The 18926-nt window shown below is 36.6% G+C and overlaps 3 protein-coding genes across 3 annotated transcripts; all 3 read right to left on the reverse strand.

Moving 5' to 3' along the window:
• Positions 1 to 159: 159 nt before the first annotated feature.
• On the reverse strand, positions 160 to 18613 carry LOC149679320 (uncharacterized). The gene is made up of 7 exons (XM_089834992.1): positions 18275 to 18613; positions 18139 to 18210; positions 17046 to 17177; positions 16819 to 16955; positions 16014 to 16102; positions 15284 to 15940; positions 160 to 3665 (listed from the first exon to the last, which is right to left on the reverse strand). The coding sequence occupies exons 1-7, from the start codon at positions 18338 to 18340 to the stop codon at positions 2974 to 2976; spliced, it is 1845 nt and encodes a 614-aa protein (XP_089691118.1). The 5' UTR covers positions 18341 to 18613; the 3' UTR covers positions 160 to 2973.
• On the reverse strand, positions 3579 to 13002 carry LOC149679321 (uncharacterized). The gene is made up of 7 exons (XM_089835777.1): positions 12966 to 13002; positions 12229 to 12233; positions 11845 to 11923; positions 11355 to 11802; positions 6643 to 6695; positions 5084 to 5243; positions 3579 to 5040 (listed from the first exon to the last, which is right to left on the reverse strand). The coding sequence occupies exons 1-7, from the start codon at positions 13000 to 13002 to the stop codon at positions 4764 to 4766; spliced, it is 1059 nt and encodes a 352-aa protein (XP_089691903.1). The 3' UTR covers positions 3579 to 4763.
• On the reverse strand, positions 11972 to 15256 carry LOC149679322 (uncharacterized). Its single transcript, XM_089835015.1, has one exon. It carries the CDS (start codon positions 13459 to 13461, stop codon positions 13012 to 13014), a length of 450 nt encoding a protein of 149 aa, XP_089691141.1. The 5' UTR covers positions 13462 to 15256; the 3' UTR covers positions 11972 to 13011.
• Positions 18614 to 18926: the final 313 nt, after the last annotated feature.

Genomic DNA, 18926 nt, shown 5'->3' on the forward strand with positions numbered 1-18926 from the left:
AGTTTTGCCATGGAAGCAACGAAACTAAATAATACCTTGGAGAAATTTAAAAGGGAGATGAACAATAAAATTAGTCAATTATTACGGTAAGGGAAGATATAATTACTGTAATTTCAGTTGTAATATTAATTGATGTTAAATAAAGCCTTTGAGACAATATTGTTACAAATAAATTTTACTATCAGTTCGTAATGGTTTTATGAATAACTAGCAAAATCATATTATTATTACTACTTTTAGAAAAAAAGGTTCGGCGTTGACCGTTAAGACATTTGGTTAGTTCCGGCCGCCATTTTAATATACTGCAGTATATTTAAAGCACACAACCATAGAGCCGGCATGGTAATTATTCGGTAAATAAGGGTGCTTACATCATTTCTAAGAATGGAAAGTTTTCTTAGAGATTACCTAATACAATTGTAAAGAACAATATTTATTCAGAAAATAAAAACATTTTGTCGTACAATACATTTAGTAAATGTTCTTTCCAAGTTTGCTGAGTATCCTTAACTATAATCCATTTTATTATTCCTAGTGATTACTACGTTAATGGCGGATTAAATAGCTCTTCCGTGCGCTGCCATAATCACAATGATCACATTTGACTTTCACCACTGTGAATGAGTTGATGTCTTTTCAAAGCATTCTTCCACGTACTTGCATAGTCACACAGATCACATTTGAAGGGTTTTTCACCTCTGTGAATGCGTTGATGTGCGATCAAACTAATCTTCTGTGTACATTTATAGTCACAACGAGTACATTTGAAGGGTTTTCCGTCGCTATGAATGAGTTGATGCACGATCAAATTATCCTTCCGCGTGCTTGCAAAGTCACACTGATTACATCTGAAGAGTTTTCGCCGCTGTGAATGCGTTTGTGTTTGATCAAACTACTCCTGTTCTTGCTACCATAGTCACACTGTTCACACTTGAAGGGTTTTTCACCGCTATGAACGCGTTGATGTGTGATCAAAACATATTTCCGCTTACATGCATAGTCACACTGATGACATTTGAAGGGTTTTTCATCACTGTGAATAAGTTCATGTGTGATCTCCTCTCCCTTACCCCCTATGCGAGTTAGCCAATGACGTTTGAGAAAACACCCCAACCCCTTATCGATTTTTTTTTGAGAGGTAGTTCATAGCGACGGCAGCGCCCCGGGACAGTAGCCGGTGAAATTATCTGCTCTAAAGGAAAATTTAAATCGACCAAGTGTTACATCGTTTAAAAATTCGGGCGCTGATTTTTATCCTTTAATTTTTGTATTTCCCTATGTCACATATAATTACAGGGTCGGGCCCATTTTAGTTGACTAATCCACCTAGTCCAGGCAAAAAGAAATGCAGAATAACCACCACTATCTTCTTCATGTTTTGACTTAAGAAGATCACACGGGCAAATCATATCATATAACAGTTCATTCATGGATCCATTACCTTTCATACAGATAAATATTCTAATTCTACTAATCTACTTCCAGTATCGTCCGTATATCCGTATGCAATCTTGTTAAGCCTTAGCTAGTAGGAGTCCTTTTAAAACTGTTTACAGACCTATTTTTCAGTTGCAAATAGGCACTGGCAATGTGCAATGCCTCTCCTACGCGATGGGGTAGGAACTGTGTGAGAGAGGAAAGGGGGTTTCTAGGTTTTCATGGCGCGGGGGATCTTCCAAGTGCTTTACTTTTTCCCTATCTACTTTTGATAACACCTACTAAGAAGTGAAAAAACACAACCATGAATTCAACGGTAAAGTTAAGCTTAGCGACAATCTTGGTGTCTCTTCTGTTTCTGCTGAAATTAACTAGCACAAGAAGTGATGACGAAGTTAAAGTAAGAAAAGAAGCAAATTACGATTAATCAATTATTATGGTAAAAATATCATTCTTTAATAGCGAAGATATAATTACTGATACACCATTTGTCATATTAAATATTGTTAATTATATTTTTTTAAAAAAAGGGTTACATTAAATAATGTGGTGAAGGTTTTATAAATAACTAACACTATCGTATTACTACCAGTTTCCCGTTAAGACGTTAGGCTAGTTATATTCCACAATTTTATAATACGATATAGCCTGTCCGGTGATTAATCCGTAACGATAGGCTTTTACAATTTTTCCACGAACGAAAACTTTTTTCTTTCATTCATTTCTAAATATGAACTTTTCAAGGCGAATGAGCGCTATCAAGGAGCAATAAAAATTGCAGACCTTGATTCTGCAGAAACGGTCTTTAACTGATGACCTCAAATACTTCCATTTTCATTGCTCCATGGAAGCTCGATGAGTTAACTTGGAGGAGATGGTGGACTGGAGTAAAATGTGGGTGGAACATGTGCGGCAATGAAAGTCTCCAGGCCAGGAGTACCTTGCGAACGCGGGAATTTTGAAAAATAGTACCTGCACCGCCAATATTTTTTTTTGTTTTGTTTTAGACTCGTTAGACCGTGAAAAAAAATATGGTGCTAAAATTTTTTGGCGCAAATGATTATTAATGGTAGAAAATCAAATTTCAAAAATCGTGTAAAAATAGCAGGAAATTCAAATTTGACATGTTTACCAAGTGATCTAACCTATCCTAACCTAACCCAACCTAACCTAACCTGGGGAATTTTGAAGAATACATGTGTTTAACGCCTTATTCATTCTCCTTGCCAGGACCCTCCATAATATATATTATATATATATATATATAAAGCACACAACCATAGAGCCGGCATGGTAATTATTCGGTAAATAAGGGTGCTTACATCATTTCTAAGAATGGAAAGTTTTCTTAGAGATTACCTAATACAATTGTAAAGAACAATATTTATTCAGAAAATAAAAACATTTTGTCGTACAATACATTTAGTAAATGTTCTTTCCAAGTTTGCTGAGTATCCTTAACTATAATCCATTTTATTATTCCTACGTTAATGTCGGATTAAATGGCTCTTCCGTGCGCTGCCATAATCACAATGATCACATTTGACTTTCACCACTGTGAATGAGTTGATGTCTTTTCAAAGCATTCTTCCACGTACTTGCATAGTCACACAGATCACATTTGAAGGGTTTTTCACCTCTGTGAATGCGTTGATGTCTGATCAAATTAATCTTCTGCGTGCTTGAAAAGTCGCACTGATCACATTTGAAGGGTTTTTCACCACTGTGAATGCGTTGATGTGCGATCAAACTAATCTTCTGTGTACATTTATAGTCACAACGAGTACATTTGAAGGGTTTTTCGTCGCTATGAATGAGTTGATGCACGATCAAATTATCCTTCCGCGTGCTTGCAAAGTCACACTGATTACATCTGAAGAGTTTTTGGCCGCTGTGAATGCGTTTGTGTTTGATCAAACTACTCCTGTTCTTGCTACCATAGTCACACAGTTCACACTTGAAGGGTTTTTCACCGCTATGAACGCGTTGATGTGTTATCAAAACATACTTCCGCTTACATGCATAGTCACACTGATGACATTTGAAGGGTTTTTCTCCACTGTGAATTCGTTGATGTCTGATCAAATTAATCTTCCACGCACTTGCATAGTCACACTGATGACATTTGAAGCATTTTTCCTTGGTATCCCTTCGAATGCCAAGTTCAAGCTCCCTTTCATTTTCAGGTGAACATTTGTATCGAGTTGAACATTTTTTCTTCGATTTTCCTACAGAAAGGAAATAAATTAAAACTTCATATGATATCAAACAACTCGCATCACAAACATTTCAATGTTCAAAGGCAATTGAATAACAGGTTATGCTTAGGCTTAAAAAGACACAAAGGCAAACGAAAAAAGTTCAGAAACAATAATCGATGTCCGAATCGAAAAAGCGGTTTCCAAAGGTTTGACCTTACCAAATCTAATACATGCGTTGAGAACGTGGAAGATTCAAACTTGATCCCACATTAGACACTCGCGTAATACAGAATGCAAACTTCCCCATAATAAACGTACAATAAAATATACGTGACAATATGAACAGCCATGTTCTGCCTTTAAACCTCTGTAGGTGCATGATAACAAAGAAGTGAAAAAACACAACCATGAATTCAACGGTAAAGTTAAGCTTAGCGACAATCTTGCTGTCTCTCCTGTTTCTGCCGAAATCAACTAGAACAAGAAGTGATGAAGAAGTTAAAGTAAGGAAAGAAGCAAATTACGATTAATCAATTATTATGGTAAAAATATCATTCTTTAATAGCGAAGTTATAATTACTAATATACCATTTGTCATATTAAATATTGTTAATTATATTTTTTTGAAAAAAGGGTTACATTAAATATTGTGGTGAAGGTTTTATAAATAACTAACACTATCGTATTACTACCAGTTTCCCGTTAAGACGTTAGGCTAGTTATATTCCACAATTTTATAATACGATATAGCCTGTCCGGTGATTAATCCGTAACGATAGGCTTTTACAATTTTTCCACGAACGAAAACTTTTTTTTTAGTGAGAATCTACTACAATTGACAAGAACAGCAATGTGTGAAACGAAAATGAAAAAGCGTTGCGCAATTGACACAATTCGAAATCATGGTTCTTTCCAAGTTTTAAATTAGTGAGTATGCTTAAAGGGGCTGGCCGGAGCTGTTGGGGTGAAGGGGGGGTCAAACTGTTTGTTAGCATATTGCTTACCCGCCCACCGCGACGGTGGCGCCATTCCTTATGGCCAAAGAGCTGGGTGTTTTCCCCTTGAACTAAGGGCGGACTTCACCCCAACAGCGCCGGTTAGACCCTTTAAATACAATCCATTTTATTAGTCCTTGTGATTATAACGTCGATGTCTGATCAAATTACTCTTTTGCGTGAATCCATAGTCACACTGATCACATTTGAAGGGTTTTTCACCACTGTGAATGCGTTGATGTTTGATTAAAGTACTCTTCGAGGTACTAGCATAGTCGCACTGATCACATTTGAAGGGTTTTTCACCGCTATGAATGCGTTGATGTTCGATTACAGTACTCTTACGGGTACTAGCAAAAGTCGCACTGATCACATGAAAAGGGTTTTTCGCCGCTATGAATGCGTTGATGTGCGATCAAAGTCCACTTACGGGCACTAGCATAGTCGCACCGATCGCATTTGAAGGGTTTTTCACCGCTATGAATGCGTTGATGTTTGATTAAAGTCCACTTATGGGTACAAGCATAGTTGCACTGATCACATTTGAAGGGTTTCTCACCGCAATGAATGCGTTGATGTACGATTAAAGCACTCTTACTGGTACTATAGTCTGTCAAACGAAAGAAGAGCCCTGAGAAATTTGTCCAAATTGGTGTCGCCACCATCGACCCCATAGTACTTTATCAACTTGTTTTGTCTTGTCAATAGTCGGCTGTAATATAGTCTGCTATAAACAGATAGGCTTAATCGCAATAGAACCAATACATTTTGCAATATATATTTAATATGTTTATGTTTCATGGTTTTTTACGATCATCGAGTATTAAAGAATATAAAACAAAATTAACGACAAGACACCAGTTTTACCTTCGTTGAACTAGCATTGCAATATATTTTAATGACATAAGTTAAAGTACTTGTCCATAAGTAGTTCAGCATCAAAGCGTCTTCAGTCCACGTCTTCATCAGAGTCTTCGCTGTCTTCTTGCATATTAATTTTGAGAGGTTCAATTGTGGTTTCGATGATGGGATCTTTTTCCCAATACTCATGCATTATATTCTCGACGTGCTCTATTGCCTTACGCCAATTCTCTGGTGTCACACGTTCAATGGCCCTCAATGTTGCATCTTTGACCGTCGAGAGTTTGAAACCAGAATTCTGCTTCTCAACGTCGTTCTTCACTTGTGCCCATATTAGTTCAATCGGGTTAAATTGGCAATGGTACGGTGGAATCCTCACTACCGTGTGACCTCTACTTTTAGCAACCTCGTCAATTTCGTACTTCAGGGTTCTGGACTTGTGACGCTTCATTATTTCATAAAGTTCACGTCGAGAATATAATGCATGAGTATTGGGAAAAAGATCCCATCATCGAAACCACAATTGAACCTCTTAAAATTAATATGCAAGAAGACAGCGAAGACTCTGATGAAGACGTGGACTGAAGACGCTTTGATGCTGAACTACTTATGGACAAGTACTTTAACTTATGTCATTAAAATATTTTTGCAATGCTAGTTCAACAAAGGTAAAACTGGTGTCTTGTCGTTAATTTTGTTTTTTATTCTTTAATACTCGATGATCGTAAAAAATCACGAAACATAAACATATTAAATATATATAATTACCTTCTATTGTCAATTAATTACCTAAACTAGCATATAAATATGTGTATAAATATATAAAAAATTTTTGGAGCTGTAAGGCTGTTTTAGCCCTAGCTCGTCGCTGAAAAGGAACAAAAAAAAAAAAAAAAAAAATATAGCAAAATGTATTGGTTCTATTGCGATTAAGCCTATCTGTTTATAGCAGACTATATTACAGCCGACTATTGACAAGACAAAACAAGTTGATAAAGCACTATGGGGTCGATGGTGGCGACACCAATTTGGACAAATTTCTCAGGGCTCTTCTTTCGTTTGACAGACTATAGCAAAGTCACACTTATCACATGAAAAGGGTTTTTCGCCGCCATGAATGCATTGATGTGCGATTAAAGCACTCTTACGGGTACTAGCATAGTCGCACCGATCACATTTGAAGGGTTTTTCACCGCTATGACTGCGTTGATGTAAGAAAGAGGTGTGACAGGCACGTGTACTGTATGTATTTGTCACAGTTTCAAACATGTCCAAAATATAGGCTGGGGCTTTTTAGTTTTTAGCGCCATCTATTGATGGGCTAAAAACTAATGCATTTATACCGAAGATTTACTACCCCCACTTTTACCCCTTTCACCCCCACTTTTTCCCCCTTTCCTCCCTCTTTCCCCCCCATTTCCCCCTTTTATTAGTGCCTTTCCCCCCTATATTACCCCCTTTTTTCCCCCATTATATCCTATGTTACGGCTGGTTGGGCGTCTTAACCCCGCCTTTTCGCGTTAATTTATTCAAATTTATTCATAATTTATAAATAATGCTCTAAAACGCTAACAGATGGACCTAGGGTAGCTAAGCTTCATATGATTTTATTTCGCAAATTTCCAAATCCCCGACGGGATTCGAACGTACCAACGTTAACGCTACAGTTCGGAAACCCGGTACGCTAGAACTGAGCCACAGAATGCTTATATAAACCTTTGCTTTCATGAGATATAAGCTGGGATAGAAATCCATCTCGAGTCTAGGCGCGTTTGCGGCGTTTCGCGCTAAGAGAGAGAAATTAAATAATCGCCCACTACCACGTTAATATGACGTTAAGTCGGCCTCAAAGTCACGTCTGAAGCTTAGAGTTCTTTTCCTAAAACCTTATCAGTCTTGAATGTAGAGAGAAACGAATTAGCAGGCAAAGTTCACCATGAGTTAACCAATGATATCGTCTCTTGAAAACTCGTCTGCTACTCTACTTAGTTAAGCGAGCAGTCCACGTTTACAAGTGAGATTAATGATAACTTTATAAATAATGATGTTTAAAATTAACCGATTGAGGAAGTTACAATAGTTCAATATATATTATTCTGTAATTTAATTAAGATTAAAATAAATATATATTCACGAGTGAGATTAATGATCATAATGGTAGATAATGATGTTTCAAGTAAGTTAATTGAGGAATTCACTGTAGATTAATTAATATTATACTTTAATTTAATAAATATTATACTTTAATTTAATTAATATTATACTTTAATTTAATTAAAATTGAGGAAGTTACAATAGTTCAATATATATTATTCTGTAATTTAATTAAGATTAAAATAAATATAAATTCACGAGTGAGATTAATGATAATTATAAATAATGATGTTTCAAGTAAGTTAATTGAGGAATTTACTTTAATTTAATTAATATTATACTTTAATTTAATTAATATTATACTTTAATTTAATTAATATTATCATGATACTATAGTTTATGATAACTTTACAAATAATGATGTAGTTTAGTTAAGTTTAAAACTAACCGATTGAGGAAGTTACTATAGGGTTGGTACTGGTAATTATGGACACTTTTTGCAAATATTTGAATAACTTCCGTGGAGCTAACGTTAGACACCAGAAACTTTCAGGATATGAAATATGATTCTTTATACACAATTCGCTGTTTTCAGCTTTTTAACTCTCTTAAATTTTGCACAATATCCTATTTCCCAATCCCCTCGGAGGACCCCAATTGTGAACAATCACTGGTAAATGTAAACACCCTGACCCTAAATACTGAAGGAGGTAGTGAATGAACACTGGACCCAAATGTGAACAACAATGATAATCAAATGGGAGGAATAAAAAAGGCCCTAGGAAAGGACAGGGTTGCCACAGTACCTGGAAATAATGGAAAATCTGGAAAAGTCAGGGAATTTAAAAATGGGCCGAAAAGGTCAGGGAAAAGTCAGGGAATTTGATTTAGTGGGTAAAACTTCTGGGAATAAGTCTTTATTGAAAGAGTAATGAAGGTTTCTCCTCATGCTCTCTCAACACAGAAAACTCTAGATTAATCCTTAAAAATGTCTAGAATTGTTTTTGTAAAGTAAATGCTCTCTTAGACTGTTATTTATAGTTAAAATGTTTCTTATTTGTATTGGTGCAACAAATACATGGGAAAATTTAATGTTGAGAGTTTATTTAATTATAACCACTTGAAACGTGCAGTAAACATTCACTTTTTCGGCCTAAAAGGTCAGGGAAAATCTGAGAAAAAGGTCAGGGAATTTGGTTCTGAAAATTCCGTGGCAACCCTGAAGGAGCTACCATTACGTAGGGCCTAAATCCATGCACCTAGATTAAAGTTTACGCAGATGTGATAAGTGATAATAGGATAATATAGTTAAATCAATACCCGAGTCAAAATGTTCAATAATTTGTTGAGAAGTCCTATTTATTTCGATACCTCGCATAACAGCTGTCTCATTTTCTCGCTTTCCCGCCCAATAAGTAGTCGTAGCTACCGCCCTCTTACCGCTAAATTGATAAACTTACTAATGGCGCGAAATTTGAGTCTTTTTTGGGTCAATGATGTATTTTAAAGTTAATATTATAACTTTTACTTTTATTTTTTAGTAAAATAGCTTAAAAAGGATTCTAATTAACCTTGAAACAATTGAATTTTTACCTGGTTTTTTCCAACTCTAAAATCGAATTCCGAATCGAAACCACAGATATTAATATCAATTTTATAGTGAAAAACGTGATCTATCTAACGATTAAAGGTTTGTTATCGTGGGATTATTTTAACTCTTCCTAGAGCTTATTCCCCGATGGTATTGTATTAAGCAACACCTAAAATTGGCATCAACTTAAGTTGATTAGTCCGAGTTGGTGTGTATATAGGTTCGTATCTTTCATCCACGTATTCCTACAATGTTCATACCATTTTTATCGTAATCCTCAATATTCAATCTACAAATAGAGCCCTTTTAAAAGGAATTTAAGCCGCCCAAAAATTAGCTACAAAATGTTAAAGAAAAAATAGAATCGTTCACATTTACCAGTACCGACCCTAGTTTAAAAAATATTATTCTGTAATTTAATTAAGATAAAGTTCTGTAGGTTAAGTTTAAAATGAACCTAATGAGTAAGTTACTGTAGTTTATTACTAGATTGATTTTATTCATAATAGGAATGCTATTTTACAAACAATGAAAAAAAAAAACCCGAAATGCTAAATTAGCTGGGGTCATCTTATAATGCATATAGTAATACTAATTCTTGTCACTAGAAGGCGGTGAAAACTATATGACTGGGTCATCTTGTTTGTAATATATCTTATGCATTAGTATCAACAAGTTTATTTTATATTCTTGCAGCAGAGTCATCCAACCTAGATGATTTCTAGCCTCTGTGGCAGAAGACCTCTTCCCTCTTTGCAACAATGTTTTTGTACATTTATTATGAATTACTTGTAATCTTTTTAGATGTTTCTTAGATCCCACATTATAAAATATATCACTGAAATTAAATATGGGCTGGATAATTGCCTTGTGCAAGATGATTCTGCTATGAATATTAAGACATTTATATAATGGGTTGACAAGCCATAATCTTTTGTTGACCTTATTAAGGGTATAATCAATATGATCAGAAGTAAATAGCAGAAGTGGCCCTTTGTACCTTTGGCTAGTGCAAGGCGTCGCGAAACCCCTCAAAAACGGTTCCCGCGCTCAATATTTTAAATAAACCAATCAGGAGGAGCCCAGAAAGTAGTTTTCATTTTCATTTTATCGCTACCTGGTGATAAGCTTCTCAACTATTTCAGTCGTCTGTCGTGAAATTCTATACTTAGAGAACTCGCGTGCCGTGCGTCAAATCTAAATATGAATATTTCAATGTATGTGATCTTACATACAAAGATCAAAGTGAGAAGAAGACACAAACTGTATTTAAAGGAAAAATTAAAGCAAGTCAAACCAAACCAGATGTGAAAACTAAGAATATCTCTACGGAAGACTTAAGCCTTGGCGAGCTTGCAGATAGGGAAGGGGTTGAAATTAAGGATAATAATTTGAAAAATCCTGGAACTAATTTGGAAATTGGTGTTCTGGCGCTAAACAACATTCAGCGGCACAGATTGTTAAAAGAAAACTATGAGGTACCGATTTGTCTGATGAATGTGCAACTCCTCTGAAATATATGCGTGAAAATAACCCTATGGTATGGTTGGGAATGAAGCAGACGACTACTACCAATCCTGGAAATCCATGTATTCATCCGCGTTTTCCCGCCAAAATCACCTAGTTAGGACGACGCGAAATTTTCCAGAAAGTGACGCCTCGCTAAATTAGTTTATTGGGCCACTTCTGATATGATCCATAAATGTGAAACTATCATCAATTTTCGTCGCTATATAACAATATGAGCTGACACGTTTGATACCTAAAGACCCGAGCTTGGTTTTTTCAGTTGTCATACCTTGAAATTTCTTTGGTTCTAATATCATAAATACAGTTTTAGTTTCGTTAAAAATGAGGTTACGTTTTTCCAAAATTGATTTCAATGAAATTATATCAGACTCTAAGTTATTAATTAGATTATCATTAGGCTTGTTACATTCCACAATTTTGTAAAACCGTGTAGCCTGCCCTGTGACTATTCTGTCAGGATAGATTTTTTTAGTTTTTAATAATTTTTCTATGATCGAAAACATTTTGTTAGTGAGCATCTACTACAGTTGTCAAGAACGGTAATGTGTGAAACGAAAATGAAAACACGTTGCGCAATTAACACTTTTGAAATGGTTCTTTCCAAGTTTTAAATTGCTGAGCATGCTTAACTACAATCTATTTTATTAGTCCATGTGATTATAACGTCGATGTCTGATCAAACTAATCTTCTGCGTGCTGCCATAATCACACCGATCACATTTGAAGGGTTTTTCACCGCTATGACTGCGTTGATGTAAGATCAAACTAATCTTATGCGTACATTTATAGTCGCACTGATCACATTTGAAGGGTTTTTCACCACTGTGAATGCGTTGATGTTTGATCAAAGTACTCTTCAAGGTACTAGCATAGTCGCACTGATCACATTTGAAGGGTTTTTCACCCCTGTGAATGCGTTGATGTCTGAACAAATCATAATTCCGGGTGCAAGCATAATCACACTGATCGCATTTGAAAGGTTTTTCACTACTGTGAATGCCTTGATGTCTGATCAAACTAGTCTTCCACGCGCTGGCATAATCACACTGTTCACACTTGAAGGGTTTTTCACCACAGTGAATGCCTTGATGTTAGATCAAATGATACTTCCGCGTACTAGCATAGGCACACTGACCGCATTTGAAGGGTTTTTCACCGCTATGAACGCGTTGATGTGCGATTACATTACTCTTACGAGTACTAGCATAGTCACACTGATCACATTTGAAGCGTTTTTCTTTGATATCCTTTCGAATGTCAAGTTCAAGCTCCCTTTCATTTTCAGGTGAACATTTGTATCGAGTTGAACATTTTTTCTTGGATTTTCCTACAGAAAGGAAATAGATTAAAACCTCAAATTATATCATACAACTCGCATCACAAACATTTCACTATCCAAAGGCAATTGATATAACAGGTTATGCTTAGGCTTAAAAAGACACAAAGGCAAACAAAACAAGCTCAGAAACAATAACCGATGTCCGAGTCGAAACAGCGGTTTCCAAAGGTTTGACCTTACCAAATCTAATATATGCGTTGAGAACGTGGAAGATTCAAACTTGATCCCACGTTAGACACTCGCGTAATACAGAATGCAAACTTCCCCATAATAAACGTACAATAAAATATACGTGACAATATGAACAGCCATGTTCTGCCATTAAACCTCTGTAGGTGCATGATAACACCTACAAAGTAGTGATAAAACACAAGTACGAATTCAAGGGTAAAGTAAAGCTTAGCGACAATTTTGATGATTCCTAACCTAATATATGCTTTGAAATTGTGGAAACTTCAAAAAAAAAAATATTCTATGGTAATAAAAATAGACTTATAAACAGATTCTATATTATTTGTTTCAATGATATCCCACGTGAACCTAGGAGGTGCACAAACCTATGACGGTTGAATATATTTGCAGTGATGTCACCGGGTTCGATCAAGGAGCGGGAATGGAAGCTTTCCCCCTAATTCGATTTATTAAACTTATAGAACCATCTGAGTCTCTATTTAGAGACAATGCACAGTCTGCTTTATGCCTTAGTGTGAATTTTAATTTCGATCCGGCCCGAGCCGTTAATCTTTGCAGACGATTGTAATTAAACATTAATGTGCATTGCGCATTACATTATCTAAAGAAACTTTGTTAAACAGCCCGATATGTACCTATCCTATGAATGTGTTTATGTGCAATCAAGCTACTCTTCCGAGTGCTTCCAAAGTCACACTGATCACATTTGAATGGTTTTTCTCCACTGTGAATGCGTTGATGACAGATCAAATGATTCTTCATCGTGCTGGCCTAATCACACTGATCACATTTGAAGGGTTTTTCTCCACTGTGAATGCGTTGATGACAGATCAAATGATTCTTCATCGTGCTGGCATAATTACACTGATCACATTTGAATGGTTTTTCACCACGGTGAATGCGTTGATGGACGTTCAAATGACAGCTCTGTGAGCTGGCATATTCACAATGATCACATTTGAAGGGTTTTTCACCGCTATGAATGCATTGATGTGCGATTAAAGTACACTTACGGGCAGTAGCATAGTCACACTGATCACATTTGAAGGGTTTTTCACCACTGTGAATGCGCTGATGGACGTTCAAATCGTTACCAATTTCCAATTTATTCTGGCACCCCCTCTCTATTGCCAAAGTATTTTGGGCCAAAATAAGCACCAGTGATGATAAGATAAGAGTGAAGATCCTTGGGAATGGGAGCATTTTAAGGGTTTGTTTCATTATTCAAGTTCTACAGTTCAAATTATGGAGAATCTTAAAAATAACATAAAAAGTGTGAACGTTTCGTCCAACACATTTAAATATGTTACAACCACAACGACTTAAAATTAGCATAGATTAGCGGCTTTTGCCCAAGATTAGTTTTCATCTAACTTTAAAGCGGAATTTTTCGGTCTGATTTTCCGGCAGGGAGTCTGTGTCTCCCACATTCGCGATTTTTGGAAGATGAAAGCCAAACAAGGTCGATCTCAGAGCAGTTAAATCATGTTCGTGTCTGATCAAAGAACCATTCTCGGAGCTAGTGACTATTCACACTGATCAAGTTTGAAGCGTATTTCTTTAGTACCATGTGACGTTCAAGATCACTGTTATATTCAGGAGAATATTTGCAAAGAGTTGAACGCTGCTTCTCGGATTTTCCCTTCAGAAAGCAAACAAACTGAAACTTCCTTACAATTTGAATCAAACACATTACTATGTTCAATAGCACTTGATAAAACCGGTCATGCCGAGGACAAAAATGGCACAAAGTTAAAGAAAACACAAGTTCGGAAAACAAAATTAATACCGCTCCGAATCGAGATGACTATCTCCGAAGATTTTACCCATCAGAGAGTGGAAACTAATGGTTATTAATTATTAAGAAAATATTTAAGGTTTTAGTCTATTGCAATAAAAATATGCTTATAAAATAAATTGGAAGGGAAAATGATATGACTGCCATTATTGAAAGACGTTATAATGTCCTCTATTCTGGTTTGTTTCTAGGTGATAGAGTTAAAATGCAAGGAACTGCAATTCGTTAACACGGAACACCAAATTAAGCATTTGGACTGGCGTTACCCTTGTGAGCAGAATATGATGGTGGAGAAAGTGGAAAATTTTCGATATCATAATTTTAGGATATGATGGCCACTTCTCCGAGGAAGGTAGACACTCAGTGTAAGCGGTGTATGTGACAAAATCGTGATTTACTTATTGCAGCAATTGAGTCACATGAAATCGTCTTGGATAGTTTGCAACGACTATAACATTATTTTTCCGAAAGGCTCAACCCAAATCTCAAGGATGTTTACCTTAACACCATTTTCTCTTTAAAATCCTTGTTTCCCCATACATTAAGTAATTTCAACACAAAGTATGCATCTTGGGCCATAGGTGAGCTACACGATATATTCGAAACGCCTCCTATAGAACCTCCTAGCACGCGAAGGACAATTATTCTGAAGAACCGATTAACCAATCACAAATATTCGAGAACTGCTATAAAGACGGAGTAAGTTCTCTTAAATATTCTTTAGATGAAATTATTCACAGTTTCAAAGACCATTGGGAGTAAAGCACTAAGGTCTTATCAATCTGAGCAACGTTTGCTTGGGCTCCTTAAGACACCAAGGACGGCCGGGTACCTGCATTTTTAAAAGGGAATTTTTTTCTCCTCCGGTGGCCACGGAGCTCAGGCTCAACCAGCTGAATTTGGGTAATCAAGTATTGAGTTTAATATTATTCACAGGGACAATTTTCCGTTTAAATTTAAAGTTAAAAACGTATTAATTTAAATGAGACAAAATTTTTAGAAACTTAAGATTTAACATGCTAAACATTGAGGATGAGGTTGAAAAATCCCAGGGACGACAGAAAGTAATGAGGGTTAGAAAGGACGGGGTTAAAAAACCTGTTAGAGAAACTACCACTAGAAAACTCCGAAACATCCTCTGTTTTTGGTGAGGTTTCTACCGTAAGTGGGTCAAATTTGACGATTTTTGAGTCTTATGTTCCAGTCCCGAAAATCATTGCTGACCCTAAGCGTAAAATGACTTACCAATTTCCGAACTGGCAGAAGTTGTATTACTTTCGGAACTACTTGACGAGCTACTTTCGGGTGTATCAGAGCTGGACACTGAAGTATTATCTTCAACTTCAATCGGTACTTTTGGTAAATCGCTTGGCAAGCACAGTTTAATAGTTTGATTTTGTCTATTATCAGTTTTCTTTGAATCGGTCGAGGTGTTTTTGGACTGGTTATCATCAAGATTCTCCTCTAGGGTTTCTTCCTGAGAATCTCTTTCCTTATTTGCGTCAAGCGACGACAATTCCTCGTGTTTTTCAAGGCACAATTTCTTGGATCGAGTTGCTATTCTCTCATTTCCTCTCTTGGTCGAAGAAATTCGTGATTTGGGATAAGAATCGTTAACGCTAAGATTGTTCTCGGGAGGCGAATCTGTCGTTGGGACAGGAGACATTTCGAACTGCGCTTCGCCTTCAAGGTTAAGTAAAGGAACACCGTCACGGCATTTGAGTTTAGAAATACATAGTTTCATAATTCGCGTTGTAAAACGCGCATTTTTTGAGGTAGTTTTAGTTTGGGACGTGTTTCCTTTGCCAATCTCCGCATCACATTCAGGTGATTCTTCCTTAATGTCTTCTTCAGTCAGCGTGCCTTCGATATTGCAAGCACCTTCGGCTTTTACCAACGAACCTTGATGATCAAAACAAAAAAACTGGAACTACATCAGGTTGCGTGTCAGAATCACGATAATGTGACACCATACCTATCCCAAATTGCTCGAGGTTCGTGGCTTCCACTTTAAGCAGACTTTGGTAAATGTTGTTGGTAATCTCAGCTGTTATACTTTGCGAACTATCCAAATAAAAAATCGTTAAAAACTGATATAGCAACAACAATGAAAGATTAATACATTTTATCAGAAGGGGATAATAGAAAAAGGATGGCACTCTTTAGTTATATCATGTAACATGATTCTTCCCAGGCGAAGGACCCCTTTTTGAACATTTGCTTTCCTGCCCAACAAACTACAGATGGGCATCGCAACGTGGGGTGAAGTCTATAACTGTTTGGAATTTGCTAAATCCTCAGCGACCAACTCTGCACAAACCATGATTGTCTTGACGTGGGACAAAAATGACCACAAGCGTATGAATGCGCCTTGGCAAATAGTTAAGCACTAATAGAGTAATGATGAGGGAACTATTTAACGCGTGTGATTTGGTTTAATAGTAACCTTGCTCCAAATATAAAATGATGTTGGGAAGAATCATGTTACAATTATCCCACTTCTCTCTCGAAGCATTACATACTTCTGGTTTTATTCACGATTCTCAGGGCAAGGCTTAACGAATCAAATTTTATGGACGCGAATTAGTCAGTCAAATAAAAATTATGCTTGAGCTTAAACTTAACCATAGCCGAGACTTGGCCATGGTTTAGTTCAAACAAATGACACTAGATGCTCTCATAGTCGAGGGATGAAGTTGACAGCCCCGCTGAGCTTAGCAAAGACTAGTTTTAGTTCCGCCCTCGTTGACAAGTTCTCATTGGTTTTTTGCTTTAAATACCTTTGTATTTGTTCTTCTGTTTGTTGATTTATCAGAACAGGATGAGATAATTCCTGTTCATTCAGTCCTGAATCATTTTCAACAGGTTCTAATTTCACGCGTTCAATGTCGGCTCTTTCGTGTATTCCACTTTCCTCCTATGTTATAAACAATTAACAATAATTGAACTAATACTTTTAACCTGATTCTCTTTCACATCGACTATGAAAATGAAGAATGTTACAAACCATCAGATGCTTGATTTCACTTTCCAACTCCTTAATGACCCCATTGAGCCGCTCAATTTCTTCCAGTTTCTTATTTATCGCAAATAAAATTGTCATTCTCACTTCTTTCATGTTTGATATTAAACCATTACACTGAAAAGGAAATAGACTGCATTTCAAAATAGGACTTTCTTTTATGCAGAATGTCTTTTAAAGCGTCCAGAAAGAAAACAGAGAAACCAGTGACGTCAACAAAGGGGTTTTTTCGTCAAGGGCGCCACCAGAGGTTTGGGGGCGCGGTAGCTTTGCAAGAACTATAAGCAAGGCTGCAGTTTGTGTGTGTGGGCATACAGCTCCCACTAGGCTTTTGTGGTGCCCTTTAATAACGCTATAAATGGTCGAGGGATGGACGAACCAATACTGAAGGACGGATGGCAGAGGGAGAAAGTTGAAAATACTTGTTAATTCGCCTTCTAGCGGCAGATAGTAGCAAACCGGATAGGGGGGGGTTATGGGGGAATAAACGTTCTAAAGAGGGAAGCAGCTTACGTCTTATTTTGTCTAGATGGCGCTAGCTTTTTCCGGGATTTGACTCAGTATTTTTCATAACCCTCCAACATTTTGGGGCTGAAAGGGAGGAAGTAAGCTTAACATCATTGGTTGTTGAGTCGCTTAGTATGGGACTCTATGGGCTGCCATCGGTCCTTCAGTATTGGTTGGTCCATGGTCGAGGGATGTGTTTCCATAAGCCTATCACCATAGGCTTATGGTGTTTCTAATAAACATTGGTTTACTTGAGGTTTTTCTATTGCGATTTATGCTTTAAAGCAAATATCAGCTACTGTGGCGCCCGTAACACACTGATCAACCTTCTACACACCAATTTTACGTAGCCAAAGGAAGGAACCAATCAGAAATCATCCTCAAGGGGCGGAGCTAGACCTAGCCTTTGATAAGCTTATTGGGTCAGTCAACTCCACCCCTCGACTATGGGAGCATCTAGTGCCGTTTTTTTACACTAAACCACAGTCAGAGCAGAGACTCGCTTTAAAGGGATACTAGATTGGATGGCTCATGCTGTACTGGCCAAAACGCTACAGGCTTTAAAACTCACCTTGGCTTTTAGTTGCTTTATTTCATCATCTTTGCTTACATGATCACAGTTACAATCATTCGCCTCCATTTCCTATAAAGTCCAGTTTTTCGAAATTTAAAATTTCTGTGCAAACCACGGACAATTTCTCAAGTACCTCTTTAAGCGCCACACTTTGAAGACTTATTAAACTCATTTCCGAAATGTCTGACTCTAAAGACATAACTTTTCCTTTACGAAAATCATTCCCCCAAAGTTGCCAAACAAATTGAGAGAGAAGACAGAAAGGCTACAAGTTATAGAATAATAAAATTTAATGCGAAAATTCAGAACCCCTTGATGTTGGGCCCAATTTCGGTTTAAATTGTGTAGCAGTCATGGTAGCACTGTAGGGCTGTGCGAATAGTACTTTTTAAGGTATTCGTCGAATACCAAATAACAGTGTTTTTGGGAGCCATCTCTCGGCTCGGAATAGGAAAATGACCAAATAGTGTGAAGTTCAAAAATTCGACCAAATTTAAATTTCTATAAAACTATTCTACCAAATTTCAAATTTATAAATAATGGGACACAGAAAGGTACTTTTGAACAGCTGAAAACTTATTTTTGAACGAATCAAAGGTTTTATTTTAATCAAAATTAGGTTAGTTGTCAATATATCCCTACTCGCTTTGCAATGCATGACCTCTCCCATGATACTATATTTTTTAATAGGTATAAAATAGTGACATATTATTAGAAAGTTCAATATAGTTAGCTCCGCAGCGAGAAGTTCATAAAAGGTTAAGTTAAAACCTTTAATGATTTAT

This window comes from Phalangium opilio, unplaced genomic scaffold, assembly GCF_054372755.1.
Source record: "Phalangium opilio isolate 3A_F unplaced genomic scaffold, DU_Popi_V2 ptg000041l_1, whole genome shotgun sequence".
In the NCBI taxonomy this organism is placed as follows: domain Eukaryota; kingdom Metazoa; phylum Arthropoda; class Arachnida; order Opiliones; family Phalangiidae; genus Phalangium; species Phalangium opilio.